Here is a 17,501-nt window from a genome sequence, read left to right on the forward strand (position 1 = left end):
GTTCAAATTTCAAGAAAGTGAAACCGCGTAGGTGGTCTGCGAGATATATAACAAATACATATACGTGTTTCATTTTATATACACATCATGGGGTGACTCATATTAAAATAAAATTGTAGACAGATTTCTCTTAATTTTACTTCGGAAGCATTATGCGATTATATTAGATGTTTTTACATATATATTTTTCTTTTTATGCTATATTTTTTATTATTATAATAAATATATTTATAAATATATTATGACAAATGCGAAAATAGAAAATATAATTAATCTGATTGTCTATAAAGAGAGATACAAAAATGTGAACATTTTATATACACATCATGGGGTGACTCATATTAAAATAAAATTGTAGACAGGTTTCTCTTAATTTTACTTCGGAAGCATTATGCGATTATATTAGATGTTTTTACATATATATTTTCTTTTTATGCTATATTTTTTATTATTATAATAAATATATTTATAAATATATTATGACAAATGCAAAAATAGAAAATATAATTAATCTGATTGTCTATAAAGAGAGATACAAAGATGTGAACATATGATTACAACTCTTTATAAACTTTCTTAAGATTTGCTTTTTGTTCATTGTGTATATATTACACATTACGACTGTAACTTTCCTTCATCATTTACATATTCGATAAAAAGTGCGATTACTCGGGAAAAGAAGAAGTGAAAGAACTTCATACACACTATTCGCTCTATGTCCATTCTTCGCAATTATGATTAAAAGTCACACGCGTTTCATCATTAATGCACACGCATAATTATTACGGAGTAACGTAGAAGCGACTCTCGTCTTAAACTCGGTCGATAATTCCTCTCAGCTTAAGAAGGGATTCAATGAAAAGCAAGTTCAATAACAGCAGTTCCCATTCCCGACCTTGCGTCAGTGCTCATTCATCTTTTCTCGGTCATTGGGTAGCGCTCAGAATCCTTTCGTCGATCCTTCACTCCCATCGGAAGAGCAAGCCTTAAAAAGTAAAACCAAAGTTTCTCCTTTACGCTCAACGATAGCAACGATCGTTAAGCTGCGGATACGCCTATCGCGGTAAAATCACTATGCTTTGCACGTGGAGTGCCTACGTTGTAGATCAAACGTATGATTTTACTCAGTGAAACGCGAATTAAAGACGGATACTTCCCATTAAACAGATTACGCTAACTCTCGCTCTTGTCATGTAAATTATTATTAAGGCGTTACATGGATTAAAGCAATGTAGGATAACTAGCGAGAAAAAAGAGAAAAACTTTTATTAAACCGTGCTTTTTCTTACAGACGTATGTCGCATCACAGGTTTATCAAAATACATGTAAACGATGCATTATATGTCAATGTAAGATGTGTATGCACGTATGTATGTATAAGACAGCTGTATTTATTTTTCGGATAATTTATTTATTTATTAATTTATATTTTAATTTATTCTATGTAAATAATTAAGGTTTTTTATCTCTCTAAAAATTTCTAGTCTATCTATTCTTTCTCTATCAATTTTATTTTCATAATAATTAAATTAATATTTATATAATATTGAAATACAATTATAGTTATTTATAGTAGTATTTATTTATAGTAATTATAGTTAGTTACGTAGCAGTTATTTATAGTAATTATAGTTATTTATAGTTATTTATTAGGATAATTCTGAAATCATAGCTTTAATAAAACGTTTGAATATCGTCAATCGTAATTATATGTTAAAGATATTCGTCGACTTTCGAAGCTCACAGTATTTTTCCAGATATGCTAATGGATTAAGATGTTCTCACGGTATGTAGAATTCGACGAACGGAAACAGAACTGCTCAAAAAATCGTATCCATTTAAAGGCAATAAATGTTTGTGTATAAAAGTGCATATACAATCGTTTCTTGCCCTAAATCGCAAAGGATTGCGTAGCGGTTTTCGATATTCTAGTCTTCAAACTCTTGTCAGAAACTAGTTTAATGTCTGTCGATGAGCTGTGCTAGGAATTTCTGATGCAATGTTCGATTGATTCTACGATGCCCACAGACCACCCGACATGGCGCACGACCTGAAAAATCGACCGGTAGCTGAGCAACTCGAATTTGAATTTTAAATTTTCTTACGAGAGGTTCGTAATGAGCGTGGAATGTAACGGGGCACTCTTCCGCGTCCAACTGGTTCTTCTCATCTATGGACCATAACGTGGTACGTGTGCCAGAAAAGGTGATATTAACCCTTACAGTACTAAACATATATTGTAACGCTATTCGAATAAACTATACATTTGATGTTATTGACAGAGAAATCGCATTTATATTCATGATTAATGATATTATGATGTTGTATATTAATGAAAAAGAACCTAGAAATTATGTTTCGTCATATATAACAATAATTGATCAAAAGAAATCTCGATAGTCGACAAATATCTTTAACATATAATTAAGATTGTTATTCAAACATTTTTGAAGCTATTTTCAGCTAAATTCAGTAATTATTTTACTATAATTAACTATAATTATTTCAATATTATATGAATATTAATTTAATCATTATGGAAATAAAATTGATAGAGAAAAAATCGATAGACCATATATTTTTTAGAGAGATAAAACAACTTAATTATCCACATAGAATAAATTATTAAATATAAATTAATAAGAAAAGTACAAAGCAGAGAAAAGTATTGTAAAAGTAATAACAAATAGGACTCACTTATTCTTTAGAAGAAATTGATCAAAAAATCAAAGTTATCAAAAAGAATCAAAAGAAAAACAATGAATATACTCTTTCGTCGATCATCGCCTTCAAATTAATTATAATTCCATTTTCATTGTTACTAGTAATTCAGTCATTGTAACAAATTCAATAATTCAATTATTTATCCATATAATACAATACCTTCGATGAAAGTAGCATTATAGCGACGCGAAAATGTGAAAAATAAAGTGTATGCGACAGAGATAATTATGCTTTTAGCGACAGAACATTTTGCAAAACGTGCGATTCGGAAAATCTGATCGACGCAACGAATGATAAAATCTCAATCGCATTTGACATAAACGGAATTGCAGCAAGTCGCATCGCTAGGCTGCGCTAGCGACCGGCTTCGCTCGAGACTGCATCGCCGTCTGAGCCGCTTTCAATGCGGCTCTCCAGGTTTTATGATATTCGAAACGTAAAAAAGGAAACGATCGGTATGTATGCCAGTGGGTCTTATAGCCTGAGCTCTTTTTCCGTCCCCTTCTCCACGTGGAGAAAGAAGGAGCCGCAGGACTTACAGTGGGAGGAATCCAACGTGGAGATGCATAGTGAGAGAAAGAGGAACTGTTCCTCTTACATCTCGCTGTCTGAGCCTTTTTTTCCCATCACGCGACTCTCCTTTATCTCTTTCTCTCTCTCTCTCTCTCTCTCACTCTCTCTCGATGTCTTCTCTTCCAATTCAGCTCTGCATACGGGGAAAACGGATCAAAAATGGGTATCGATCTGTATCGGACATATTCTCGCAATTCTTTTTTTTTTCTTAGCAAACTTTTCTCGCACAAATCGCTATATTTCAGAACACGAACGAATCTGGATTTCTCTTAAATCTGGATTTTTTTTAAACATCAGTCACGCATTATTAATCGGATTTTTTTGCGCAATGATGTGTCTTCGTTCCTCATTAGGAACCGCATACCTAACTTTCGACTTGCGCGCTCTCTATCGCCGTTAATCCACTTAAGTGTAAACTATTATTAGTCTTACATCGTTGTAACGAACGTTAGTTGGGTAAACGCGCATCCACACGCAGGTGAATATGCAACATACGACTCGGCAGGTCGCTGGCACACTTTCCTCATTGGCTCGATTCGTTACCTCGTTCCTGCGATTTTCCAATGTTCCGTGTGCGAGCAAACGGGAAACATCGCGTCGACTTCAGGCTCGATCCAGCGAACCGCATCGTTTCATTCTCAAGTCTATTATCTCCAAATGGCTTATTAATTTCTGACGATAACGACATGTTACGCAGAGGCTCGTCCGAAAATTATGCATTCAATTCTGCCTCCGTTTAAATAGATTTCGTCATTTGTACCTTATGTCTTTGACCTATATATTAAAATAACGCTTTGTACATGATTAATAATTAAGAATGCTAATTAATAATTAAAAATAATTATGTCATTAATATTATTATCGTGAGAGAAACATGAAATAATCGCGAACCTCGAAGATCGAGATGGTAATAAATACAAACACGATGTATGTCGTATATTCCAAACACGTTTGCTTTTATTAACATGTGTCGCACACAACAATAAATACGTGTGTAAAAAATAAAAATAAATAAATAAAAAAATCCAACAAAATTACTTTGGTTTTTCTCGGTGCTGCTCCGTGATATAATTTCACTGAGAATTTTCTTGTCGAAGTAATAGATCAATAGGAATCGATCATCGCATTTCTCGCGAACAAACATTTGTTAAACATCACTTTCTAACCATGGCTGTCAATTAGTCTCTTTGTCACTGTCGTCTCGTCGGTGTCACTGTCACTAATTTCGCGTCACGTTACGTCGTCGGTCAATTTCCAACGCCTATTAACCCTCCTGTCGCTATCGTTAACGTTTAGTTTTATAGCCGAGAAGATATAAAAGCCACGTTGAGAAAAGTGCACGTTGCGCTAAATGAATGAGAGAGACGATGATGAAAGGACAATGGATATGATGTGACTGAAATGCAACTTACACGTAAACACAATATTAACGCGCCAATATCAACGTGGTATATGTCTAGCCGTATCTATCCAAATAAATTTTTAATAACGACGGGAGAGTTAAGAGGCTCGAGAATCAGTTTAGTTTCTGCGATCAAAGTGTTGCAATTCGCAAAGGTATCAGGATGTTCGCAAGTTAGCGTAAAGATTGGCGTATCCTCTGTAAGGCAACAGCGTGGCGTCGTCGTCATCGATTGATCTCTTCTTACGATGATGATGGCCAACTTCTTGGGCGTAAACAACATGGTGACCATGATCCTCGTGACCACCCGCCAGTTTCTTCACGGCTATGATCAGTGACAGCATCAAGGCCATGGCCGAAACCATCAACGCCTTCATGGCCAAAAGACCCAAAGCGCCGAAGCCCATCGCGGCCATCATCTTACCTAGATGAGTTAGGGAAATATGGATCTTCTAGATTAATTGGAACTTAACTTAACAATAGAACATATAACGTAAGATTATGTCGAAAACGTAACCGTTACATAACAATACGTAATGATGATTAAACGTGTCTTTAACAATGTACTTAATTATGCGTGGATCACATTAAGTATAACTAAACGAAAATTTTAAAATTATATTTTGAAAATATTAATTATTATTATTATTATTATTAGGACTCGTGATTGTGACCGATTAATCGATTAATTCGAAATTGGTTAACCGATTCTAATATTCAACTAAACTATTAATCAATTAATCACCGAAACTGATTAATCATTAATCGATTAAAATTTTTTTCAATTACTTGTTATTTTTATTAGAATTTTATAATATGTAACTGTGTAGTGTGCAATGTATGTAATCTTCATAAAAATTTGATAATTGATCTTTTTCTGATCTGAATAAATTTGCGTTTGATGCAGATTTTTTGATTTGGGAATGTGAGACTTAAGCATATCTTTGAAAACAATGAATAATTAATTAATCGGAAAATCGATTAATTGATAAACCGATTTAAAGATTAATTATTAACTGTAATCAATTAACCAATTAATCAATTTTAATCAGCACATTTATTTCTAATCGATTAGTCGAATTAATCAATAATCACGAGCTCTAGTTATTATTATTATTATTACTAATTCGTAAAAAAATATATATTAAACTAAAAAAAATATATAATATTTGTATAAAATTAAATACAATAATTAGATGCACGTAATTAATATCATCATGACGCGCAATCTTTGAAGAAGATGTGCAAAATATCTACACATTAAAATTGAACATTACTTCCTACACAATCGGTTGCGCATAACCATCTCTTTACGTAATACTAATCACATTCATAAATGCTTACCCATCATAAGAGCCATTAAAATGAGTCCGCCGCCGCCGCCTTTCTTGCCACCTTTGCCGCCACCTAAACCGCCTAAACCTCCGCCGTCCTTCCTCGCTGCAAAATACAAATTTTCAGAAATCCTCGTGAGATTCTCACATAACGAACGCGTCATTCGTACGTTACCGTAACAAATGTTACCAACCTTCGGAATCGGAAGGCAAGCTCTCCCTCAACGCAGACTCCATATTCGGGGGCAATAAGGACGGCAGCTTGACTCTGAGTTCTCTACCTTCCAGGAATTGAACGAAAGGCCCGAGACTCCCGAAACCCTTCAACACTCGGGCTTTCCGAACGGAGCCGGGTATCTCGACCAAGGACACGCCGTCGAATAGCTCGATGTTCCGCTCCTTCATGGTGTTCTCCAAAAACTGCTGTACGATCTTCCGTACGATTCGCACTCCGTGGCAAGAGACCGAAGCGTTCTTCGAGTCGTCCGTCACGCACGACGTCGAGAATCCGGTCCACGCGTCCTTGGCGTTTTCCGCAGTGGCCGCGTCGATGGTGTCGACGACCCACAACGCGCAGATCACCAATGTCAGACAAACGTGCAAACGCCGACGACCGATTCCCGGCATGCCTAACCAAAGCATGATTTGAACGGAAACGAGGATCACGAAACGAAAATGTCTGGGCTCCGCCGTCGAAGACCACCCTGGGGTCCTGCTCTCCCTTTCGCGTCTTTGGACTGTCGTACGGAAAAAAAAATTCGTGAAGGGAATCCCGCGTGTAATAATATACGCAGTGAAGCTGCGGAACCTACGGCGGAGGTTCAAGTGCTGCAGTCTAAGAGCTTACAATTCCCATTTATATAGATCTACTTGACGGTCGGTGATTGTACTAAGAAAAAAGCAAGGAGAGCAAGCATCGGTACGGCGGCTGCCGTTCTCTGCTCTTGCTGTGCATTAGCCGGTAATTTTTCGTTCGCCTAGACGTCGGTCTCTTCGACGATTCGTTTAATTCTTATTTGCAAAGCGTTTCAGAGCGTTACAGTGCGGTCGGCTTGCGAGAGTCCAGGCTCTCCGCAATCATCGATACGGATGACGCCTTTTCACGCCTTTTCTTCCCTCCCTCGCTTGCCTCTGGCCTGAAGCCAGACGTAATCCTGACGAGTCTAGAGCGGGATACTCTTTAATGCCATTCTAGATCACATACTATCGGCCTCCCGGATCGTTCAATGTATACACCGTGCGTCTCTTCCCTGACTCCGGTTCGCCATCCTTTCTCTCCTTCCGCGCTTTAGTGGAGCGGAAGAGAATCGTGCCAATTTCGAATCGCGAGGCGCGTCTCGGACAAATAATAATACACGCAAGCGTATACATGATACGTCGGAAAGTAACGTGGAATTTTTGCGGGATCTACACCGTCTCGAGCGAATTATTGCCGATCTTTATTCCGATCGGTAGATCGTGTCAACGTACACGAGGACGACAACCTGATCGACCTCTCACGCGCCGGGGGACACAATGTGAGAGAGGTGCGAATATGTATATGGGAAAGGAAGAAGGTCTGGTGCGCTGGCGAGGAAAAGAAGAAAGAGAGACGCAGAAACGTATCGTGGAAGAAAAAAAGAAGAGATGACTTAATCCACAAATCTAGTTCATCTCTCTCTCTCGTGCCTTTCTCTTCTGTTCCACTTCCCCTCGCTACTACTCGATACTGCGATATATACGGACGCAAAGGCTGGTAGGTATAACTACAGCCGATTCGAAATCATTCTCCCGTTCATCAGGACGACTCGATCGCATACGGACGATCGACTATATAAACCTGATCGCGTAGCTCCAAAGGTCGCACTCGAGAGATCTCATCGATTAGGATTAGTCCTCGGAATTCAGGCAGCGATCGCACGTATAATACTTGCCAAGTCTGCATACGTCGGACATGCGGCATGTTATAGTTTTAATTAGTGCGTACTATGCTCTGTTTAATTTAAAGCGCAAAAATTTGCAACTCTTCTATATATATATAACATATTTACATAGTATTTCGCTCTATTCATAAAACAGATTGAGGTTCGTTACAAATTTATCGCCCGATAAACAGTATATATCCGCCTTAAAAGCTTAAGAGGCCGTAACAAAGCCGTGTTATCGTGATACCATCTATCGCATATTTAGAGATTTTTTTAAACGCAATCTCGCTACACATTCACTTTATTCGATTTGTATGATTTAATTTTCTCTACGTTTGATAAAATGGCAATTGAATTTGAAAATATTCTCTTTTTTAAATTAATGCGATACATTTCTAGATTATAATAATAAAACATTTATAGATTAAATAAAAAATACTATCGATATTAAATGATGCGATCGATTCAATTAAAAAAATAATAGTTTACCGCTTTAATAAATTAACATGAATTTAATATTATTTTGAAGAATATGAATTATAAAGCTATTTATAAAATAAATTTTCATTGTAATAACAAATTTTTCATAATAAACCGATTTTCACCATTTTGTTCCGGTGTTAATTTCTCCAATCTGTAGGTAATTGCGTTTCAAATAAACAGGAATCCAGGTTACTGGCAATGATTGACCCACATATCAGAAATCAACGGTTAATTCCATATCCGTCACTTGCCTTCTTCTTTTTTCGATAACGATAGTGTTAATGATTTAACTGACGACAGATAATACTCGATTGAAATTTATATCAATAATAAACAGTTATTGGTAATGATAGTAATTAAGAGAATACATTTCAAAAACATATTTATTAGCAAATACCAGAGCGATATCCGTGTACGATCGAGGTTTCGGACACACCAAACTTTAATTTCTTCCTTCGCCACGCGTGTGCGTGAACGCTTTTCGAAAATAAAATCAAGTAAAATAAAGAAATTGGGTCAAATCCGTATCCCCCCTGTATGTTGAAAATCGAAAGTCGATTTCCTGAACGGTACAAGATGAACGATTTTCTCTTTCTGCCACACCGTGTTTCTTATCTCGCAGGTATCTCCCTTCTGATCCTTACGGATCAGGATGGAGAAAGCGGACGTAGGAAAGGAGGCCGACTTGTTTGAATGAGAAATGTTTGGTGTATCACGTGGTCCAGACAATTTCCCCTTGAATCCGGTAGTTGTGCTTACTTCCTCTCCAAATAAAATTCTATAATATTAAATAGAAATAAAAATATAAATATAAACAATATATAAATTATATATAAGAAAATGTAAAAATAAAATTTATTTGTTATTATTTTTATTTTATTTTTATTACAATAGATAATTATTGCTATTATATTGTATGTACTATTAATCGCAGAAAACAATGTTGAATGTACAGTAAGTTATAAAAAACTTGTAGTAATAATAACTTCAAAAGATACGCATATTATGCTGTATACAATAAGCTGGTTAATATATAATCACACGTCTGGTGTTAAAGTCCCGCTAAGATTCGTAAACCGTAACGTTGCGCTTGACATTTAATATTTTCAGTGATTTAATTGCCCAGAGAAATCTTTATGTAAGAATCTCACGTAACAAAAAATATGCTACTTTTCTTGTTAAACTGTGCGTATGTGCGTACACACACGTGCGCGCATACGCACACACACGCACATATACAATAAGATTAAAATACTATACATTCAAATTGTAAGAGAATTGATAAATGTATAAAATTATTTACTAATAAAATTTCTCTTATCGGTTGTTATACTTGTATAATTTTTATTAATTATTAGCATCCTAATCACATCATTAATTAAGTTTTGAATTTTCTACACACTTGCAATTTTAATTTACCGTTATAAAACTAACGAAATGAATCGTCTGGATGTGAAATCGCGAAAACTTTTATTCTCGCGTCTATATGATGCTTTATCCTATCCGGCCTACAAGTCGCCTTAAATAGACCACAACTAACGATCGTAGCTAAAATGCTTACCGCACATAGTAGTATCGTTTGTAACGCTGTTCATAGCTGTATTGTTCGTAAAAACTTATGTTTAGTCAATGCGTAGTTGTGCGTATCCGTCTCTTACTCGAAAGTTGTTTCACCGGAAATATTGATTATTCGTGATTAAAAAGGAGGACAATCTTAAATTTAATGTCAAATATTAATTTTCACAGTTTAAAAATAGTAAAATTTATGGAATTGCAATAATAAATCACAATTATTATTTCTGTTATACTATGTTGTATTAAAACGTATAATTAACAGTTATATGATCATATTTTGCTGCTGTAATAAAAAGCGATGCGTGTTATTTATTTTATAGGGTTAAATAAAGTAAATGTGAATCACAGAGAGGCGTCCTGAAAAATTTTATTAAAAAAGATAAATCTTATTATAGATGCTTTAATGTCAAAATCTTGTTTTGATAATTCTTTGCATAAAATTAAAATTCTCTTGTTTCCAATTTCTTGTTAAAAATATCCAGATACATAATAACGTCACACAAAATTATTGTCATATATAACGAAGATATAAAAATAAAATTATTTTATCCGCTTATATTTTTATAATAATAAGTGTGATAGACAAGTGCAATTCTAAAAAATATAATAAATATATTTGTTTATATAAAAAAATAATATAAAAAAAATATTATATAAATTATATATCATACATTTTGCAGTCTTATTAATCAGACACAATAAATTAAATGCATATGATATAAAAATAAATAAAGCATAGTTATACACGCGCTTAATATTGCTATTATTTTCATTATTTTGGCGTTGTGTGCGTCTGAGTTTTTTCTGTTAAAAACTAGAATATCTACAAGATTGTATATACTCGTCCGTCCATTCTGTCAAGCAGATTGCTACAAGACTCTCTGTTGAAGAGACATGTTCTATTTTAATTAATAATCCGCAAATCTTCAAATTATTTACATAAAATTTATTATAGTTTATGGATTTACTAATTAATTTACTATTTACGAATTATTTATTAATTATATTTTTATATAGAATTTTAGAAACACACTTCACGAGAGAGATTTATCACAGTCTAAAATTACATCTTTAAAGCAAATCTTCAAAAAGCCTGTTAGAAAAACTTAAATGATTCCTAAGCCTTTGGTGTTATATTATTTTGTTTAAAGTTGAATAATATTTAGTATCAAAAGAGTGATTTGTTTAAAAGTAATTTTTAGTTTAAATATAAAATATAAAATATTCAATCTCAAGAAATATTATTATAAAAGTATGAATAAAAAATAAATAATTAAGAAATGAAGTAAAGATTAGAGCACAATTATTAGAAAAGATAAAGATTAATATGCATATGTTTATGTATGTATGTGTACATGTATATTTTCATTTAGCTTTAGAATTTTCGACAAATCATATTCAGCGCTATTTTATAATTATTCAATGGCTGAATATGATTTGTCGAAAGTTCTATATTCACTTGAGACAATCAGACAGTTTATAGTGCCAAATATGCAAGCCAAAAGTAGAATAATCATATTGAATATTTAATGCAAATGTAGATCTAAATTCTCGAGATATCACAGATTCAAGTACAGAGCCAGAAGAATAACAGCGCTCGTGTTTAATCTGATGTCCTACTGACGAGAGTCTCGCAGTATCCGCAATTATCTATAAGTAGAGTCACGAAAGTAGGTAAAACTCTTGTAATGCGTATCTTTCACACATCAGAGATATCTTGTCTACCAACTTAAGTATGCGTAATCTGTCCTGACGTCGTCGTCGCTGTGCGTTGTTGACGTATTCATGCGTCCTGTTGTTTGTCTCGGCCGGAAAATTCGAGCATGTCGATAGTAAAGGAACAGACCACGTCTGCTGTACTAGAGACAGAGTTAGAGGGTGCAATGATAATGAAAAATGAGAAAAATGAAAAAGAGGAAAGAGAAAATTAAAAAACTAATAGTGCGAATAAATACTATGGGGAAAATTCTAACTTCTACGGAAAATTCTCAAGAATAAACGGATCCTAGGACGTCGCACTTCCCATCTCAAGCAATCTCGCGCGATCCTTGGATCCCTCCCGACAATTAAAAATGATTCACTTTACGTGCGCCGAATAAGCCAGTTCGTGGGCGTCCGGTGGTCCGAAGGTCGGCGATTTTTCTTGGAAACTTCTTCCCCATCCGCTGGAATAGCTGTCGCTGTGACCGTGTTCATGATGGGGATGTGCCACTACTTCATAGGTCACGTGTTTTCCTTGCGAGAAGAGCTTTTTCAGACCTATGATAGCAGCTAGTAGAAGAGCGATCTTCGATAAAAGCAGAGCTTTGCCGACCAAGAGGGCGAGCGCTTTGAATGCGAGACCACCGATGAGGCCCATCTTCAAGGCAGCCGCGGCAATCAACGGGCCCATGTTGTTTTTCTTTCCACGACCTGTACAAGGCGAAAGAAAAATAACGTCATTGTCACTTTCGGCGGAGTTAACCAAGCAGTGGACGAAGAGAAGTGGCGCGACATGCATAATTGTACTTTCCACGCGGAAAGCAATAAAGTTCGGTGATAAGCAGATGAATGAGCGGATGAATGAACCAAAGGAGAAAGCTATTTGTTTATGCAGTCGATGACACAACTTTACGCGCGCGAATACAGCGAAAATTGAAACCAGTCTAAAACCTGACACGTCATTTAAATATACAAGGTATGCAAGGTGTTCGATGAATAGCTGAAATGATACTCTTTATTCAACACTGACATAATATTTCCTTAATAAGAATGCCAAATCATTAATAATTTCTAAATAATTTAAATAAAAGAAGTTTGAAAATTAAATTTAAAACTTTACAAATATTTTCAATGGATTTTGAGCAAAATTTTACTCGAACAAAATTTGAAGCATTTAGTTATGTCGAATTTTTTAAATATATGATGTCTAAATAAATTTTAATAAAAGAAAATTTAGTATGCTTTAAATACGTTCGCTGCAGCTTAGTGAACACCCTGATTTTAACTACTGAATATCTTGATTTTTACCAAATCTGCGTATTCGATGAAAAAGTCATTCGTGAACAAATTCAAAATTATAATTACCGTCTTGAATAGGTCTGTCAGAGCGCTCGATAGATAGGCCCAAGTTTAAAGAGCCAGTCTCATCCTCCGACGCGGACACAACAATATCATCCTCGGGCAAAATCCTCCATTTGATGCTTCTCGATTTGATGAAGGCGTAAAATTTATTCGCGACGAGATCGAGAAATTGACTCTCATCGTTCTTGCTTCTACCGGCCTCGAACGTGATCACATCCTCCGACGTCTGGCTCGTCTTTCTAATCTCGATGTCGTCCGTGAGCTCGATCGAGGCCTTCTTCAGCAACTTGTTCATGTACGTCACCAACTTCAACATTACGCAACTGCTGATGTCGTTTTGGGAGCATTTCGAGTTGAGCTTACGAAGAAGTTCCTCTTCGTACTTAGCTCGATCCGTCAGCGTCACAGACTGCTGCTCGAGGACGCTTATCTTCTCCTTCTTCTCCAAAGGATTTGCCAAACATACTCCCAGGCAAAATAATGCCAATACTAGAGTTGTCTTCATGATGCTCTTCTGTAGAAACATTGTACAATATAAATTCATTTAAGCAAAGAGACAACTATAAATTCTACGATATCTCAACACTTTTTAATATTGATTACAGTTCAATCAAAAGCAATTTAATATGCCTAACAAAGTAAAACATTTTATTTGTAAAATAAAATTTAATTATTTATAATAATACTAAAATAAATAAAATAAATTACACAGAAAAGCATAATGATTGACGCGCGGCAAAATACAACTGCAAAAAAAATACTGCTCGGCAAGATGCAATTGTCGATGCGCGTTCCTTCGAGCGACGCGTATGAAGGAGCACGAATCGAGTCCAACATTCAGTGATCCACAAATAACGGAAATGATAAATTGACCCACCTGGACCCGAAGCCACGAAAGCTACAGGGGCGCGAGGAAAGGGAAAAACGTGGTATGCGGCAAAAACTTGCGGCCCTTCTCTCTCGATTAACTGGTTCGCAGCAAAAGCAGTAAAAGCCCTTCCGATGCGCTCTCCTCTGTTGTCAATCGCGATACGTAGATCGTGGAGTAGAACTAGGCTTCTGAACCCGCGTCTCGCCCCGACGACTTTATATACGTAGATCACCGGCTTATAGAGTAGACACCGAGGTGTGCACGATGTTATTGCACGTCGGCCCACCACCTTCCCGTGGGGAAGTATATAGGGGCCCCCTATTGCAAGAGAGACGATGAGGCGCGGATATGGCGGGTGGTGACGGTCAGAGACGAGCGGTAGCGGTGCCCACTTTTGCCTTTGATATGGCTGTACGAACAAGCGGTAGGCCCGACAGCGATGGTGGGATAGATCGTGCATGACTGCCTTGTATATACGCGCGCGATATCTCGCTCGCTCTAAGAAGAGAGGATTGACCCCAGAATACCATATCGAAGGAAGCTGAATAGAACGTTTTGCGCTGTCCTTTGCGCGCCAATTGGTTTTGCTTGTCGCGCAAATGAGCGACTGGTGCAATGCCAGGGGATCTTCTCCCGCGAAAGAGGGAGGAGGAGAAGAATCCACGCGTATCGTTCACCTGCGTGCACACAAACTAGTTTCCTAGAGCGATACGCATCGTGCACGCGTCGTAAAATGCCGCTCGACGTAAGTAGCGGCTCATCACGCTCACGTCCTTGTGTGAGTTCGAGATACGTCGCGTCGCATCGCATCGCGCGATTCATGAGCACGCGAGCCGCTGTCGTTCTGTTCTGATGGACCATTACCGACTTACCTGGCCGCGAGAACCGTGTCACGGATGTAGAGCACGCATGCCAGCCATCCCCAGCACCTTATACGAGCGTGCGACTCTTGGCGGCACGTTAATCGCGGCTCCTAAGCCCGGTATTTTCACGAGTCTCTATACGCACTCGTGGACTTTTAGGGTAGAGAGAGAGGGAGAGAGACTCGTGGAGAAAAGCCCGATAATGTCGGGAAAGCGCTAAAGTGAGCAAATGAGTTATTGTAAGGAAATTACTCGAAAATTACTGGAGCAGACTGAAGTGTCCGACGAAATGCATTTTAAATTGCCTCGGTCGATTTAATTAATATTTGCGAAAACCGTGGCACAAGCATTAATAAGAGCGCGCCAGATGCGGTTGTCACGCCGAATTAACATACTTCGGCGGCGGCATACGGCACCGTCAGTTGATGCACTGGATATACTTTTGTTCTAGAATTACTAGAGGATTCGAGGAGAAACTCTCTTGTCCATCGATTATTTTCGCGATATTTACATGCGTACGTTTAAGTATAGACAATATTACTATCTAATCCGCATGTTATAAGCAGATTGCTCGAGCGATCAGATCCTTATTAAGGCCTGAATACTATCCATCTATGTGTTTACTCTCCATTCATTACTATACGCTCACTTGTAAATCTATCTACGTCACTTTTCATTGTAAAACAAAATCAAAGCGCGCGCATAGAAAGCGCATCGCAAAAAGTCTCGAAGAAAGTAAAGAGAGAGAGAGACAAAGAGACCTCTTGAATGAGGCGAAAATAATGTCGACTGTGATTTATTACAGTTGCATGTCGTATGTGCTTGCGGTGGATGACATGCTAATTTCTGCTTAAACACCGTTCAACTTCCAACGAGCACGTACCATTAATGTTTTATTCAATTTCTCATCGTTTTGTTCATTATTATCTAATCCACAATAAGCAAGTTTTATTACCTATATATTGAGACGGTATAATAAAATATATTAAAGAAAATAACAATATAATCTATTTACAACAAAATTAACAATTTTATTTACAAATTTAATTACTTTTTTTGCGATGCAATTACACTTTTTCATGCTTACTGATAAGCTTGCTAAATGATCTCATTATTCTGATGATTAACCATGTTGAACACACGAAAGCGTTTAATTAAAGCTTAAATACACGTACATACAGGAAAAATAATTAACTCGTTACACTGAAAATAAGACTTCTCGTCAGACCTGTCTAGTAAAATACATCTTTCCGCAAAAAGCCGGTATAAAAGTATACATATAAACATTATGCAACATTAATGATTGACTGATTTACGTCTACTATATAACAACTAACAGCCAAGTTTGTCTAATTAATTATAAATAACTCCACAGATTTGTATTTGCATAAAAGGTTCGTTGTAGTAATAAATGAATCATCAAACTCCTCAACAGACTAACAGCACAAGCAATATATACATATATTCTACTACTAAATCTGTCTTAATTTCAAAATGATTTAACATTTACATATATAAAAGTAAATTTCAAAATAATCTCCACACGCAATTTTTCTCGTCGACCTAGATTTATATCATACTTACTCGCTACAAAGAGAAATAATTACCTACAAAATGGTACAAGATAAAATCAGAAAGGAAAATTGAAGAGACTATTTTTCTCTAAAGCGTCTTCGTGGTATAAATTGATGAAAGACAAGTGGATTAAAAAAGATCATTTGATCAATTACAATATTATACATTTACATTCCTAGTCTAATGTCCTTTTCAAGTACATTGGACGCTTAACCGATGGATAATGAGGCGTGGGCGAAATCGAAGAAAATGCACCATATCCGCCTCTCTCGTTCTCGAATCTAGCCCGGTTTCTCGACTAAGAGCGACTTTCGCGGTGAATAGGTAGGTAGATAGGTACAGGGGTTAACGTCACGACCTAGCCGCGAAAGCTCGCCCATATACACCGATCTTTCTCCAAGCGAATCACACCATCACAAGAAAGAACGCCTTTTGGTGCACCGTTACGTCGAATTCCAGACAGTCATTTCGGAATCGGAATCTCGAATGAACACTCCTCTCGTCGGAATCAAGTAATTATGATATAACATGCAAATACATTTTATCTACATTGGCCAACGTCAAATCGTTCAATATTCATTTAGAAAATTGTATTTTAAAACTCCTTATTTATTTTTAATTTAAATCGCGTAATTTAAAAAAAATTTAATATATATCTTGAAAATGCATAAAGATATTGCAGCAAGAATCTGGGATATATAATCTAGTGTCTATATAAACAGCCGTGTAAAATATGGAGCTTACTGCGCAAAATGCCTAAGAATTGTTTGCATTAATTTGCGTACATACATATACATATAGCTCTTTAGCTCGATTCCACACTTATAATAAGCGATACTGACGTACTTAAAACCGTTGTGCGATGGTGAAATAAGATAATATGACTTTAATTGAAAGAAAGCATATATAGAGTTAACGATAGAATATATCATCACTATTATTTAGTTCGTATAACAGTACAATCGCATTATTTAATGACTGAAGCTGCGAGTATGTATATATAAAAAAGTATGAATTGTGCATACGTGTGTATGTGTGAATATACATAAATGGAAATCTTCCTAGTACAGTATAATACATGTAATATTATATATGCATATATGTATGTATATAGATATATGTGTCTAAAACACA

The 17,501-nt window shown here is 36.2% G+C and overlaps 2 protein-coding genes across 3 annotated transcripts; both read right to left on the reverse strand.

The window, feature by feature from the left end:
* Positions 1-4,857: 4,857 nt before the first annotated feature.
* Positions 4,858-6,675, reverse strand: LOC114932399 (uncharacterized). 2 transcript variants are annotated; one of them, XM_029304568.2, is made up of 3 exons: positions 6,228-6,675; positions 6,044-6,139; positions 4,858-5,123 (listed from the first exon to the last, which is right to left on the reverse strand). In XM_029304568.2, the coding sequence occupies exons 1-3, from the start codon at positions 6,673-6,675 to the stop codon at positions 4,858-4,860; spliced, it is 810 nt and encodes a 269-aa protein (XP_029160401.2). The 2 variants fall into 2 exon arrangements, with proteins under 2 accessions (XP_029160401.2, XP_085335852.1); XM_085479726.1 differs by having other exon boundaries at positions 6,044-6,135; positions 6,224-6,675.
* A 5,397-nt stretch (positions 6,676-12,072) lies between these two features.
* LOC114932391 (uncharacterized) lies at positions 12,073-13,563 on the reverse strand. Its single transcript, XM_029304553.1, has 2 exons — positions 13,062-13,563; positions 12,073-12,407 (listed from the first exon to the last, which is right to left on the reverse strand). The coding sequence occupies exons 1-2, from the start codon at positions 13,561-13,563 to the stop codon at positions 12,073-12,075; spliced, it is 837 nt and encodes a 278-aa protein (XP_029160386.1).
* Between the last annotated feature and the right edge of the window lie 3,938 nt (positions 13,564-17,501).

The sequence above is a fragment of the Nylanderia fulva genome, unplaced genomic scaffold (assembly GCF_048542155.1).
Source record: "Nylanderia fulva isolate GAGA-0341 unplaced genomic scaffold, ASM4854215v1 Scaffold13, whole genome shotgun sequence".
NCBI lineage: Eukaryota > Metazoa > Arthropoda > Insecta > Hymenoptera > Formicidae > Nylanderia > Nylanderia fulva.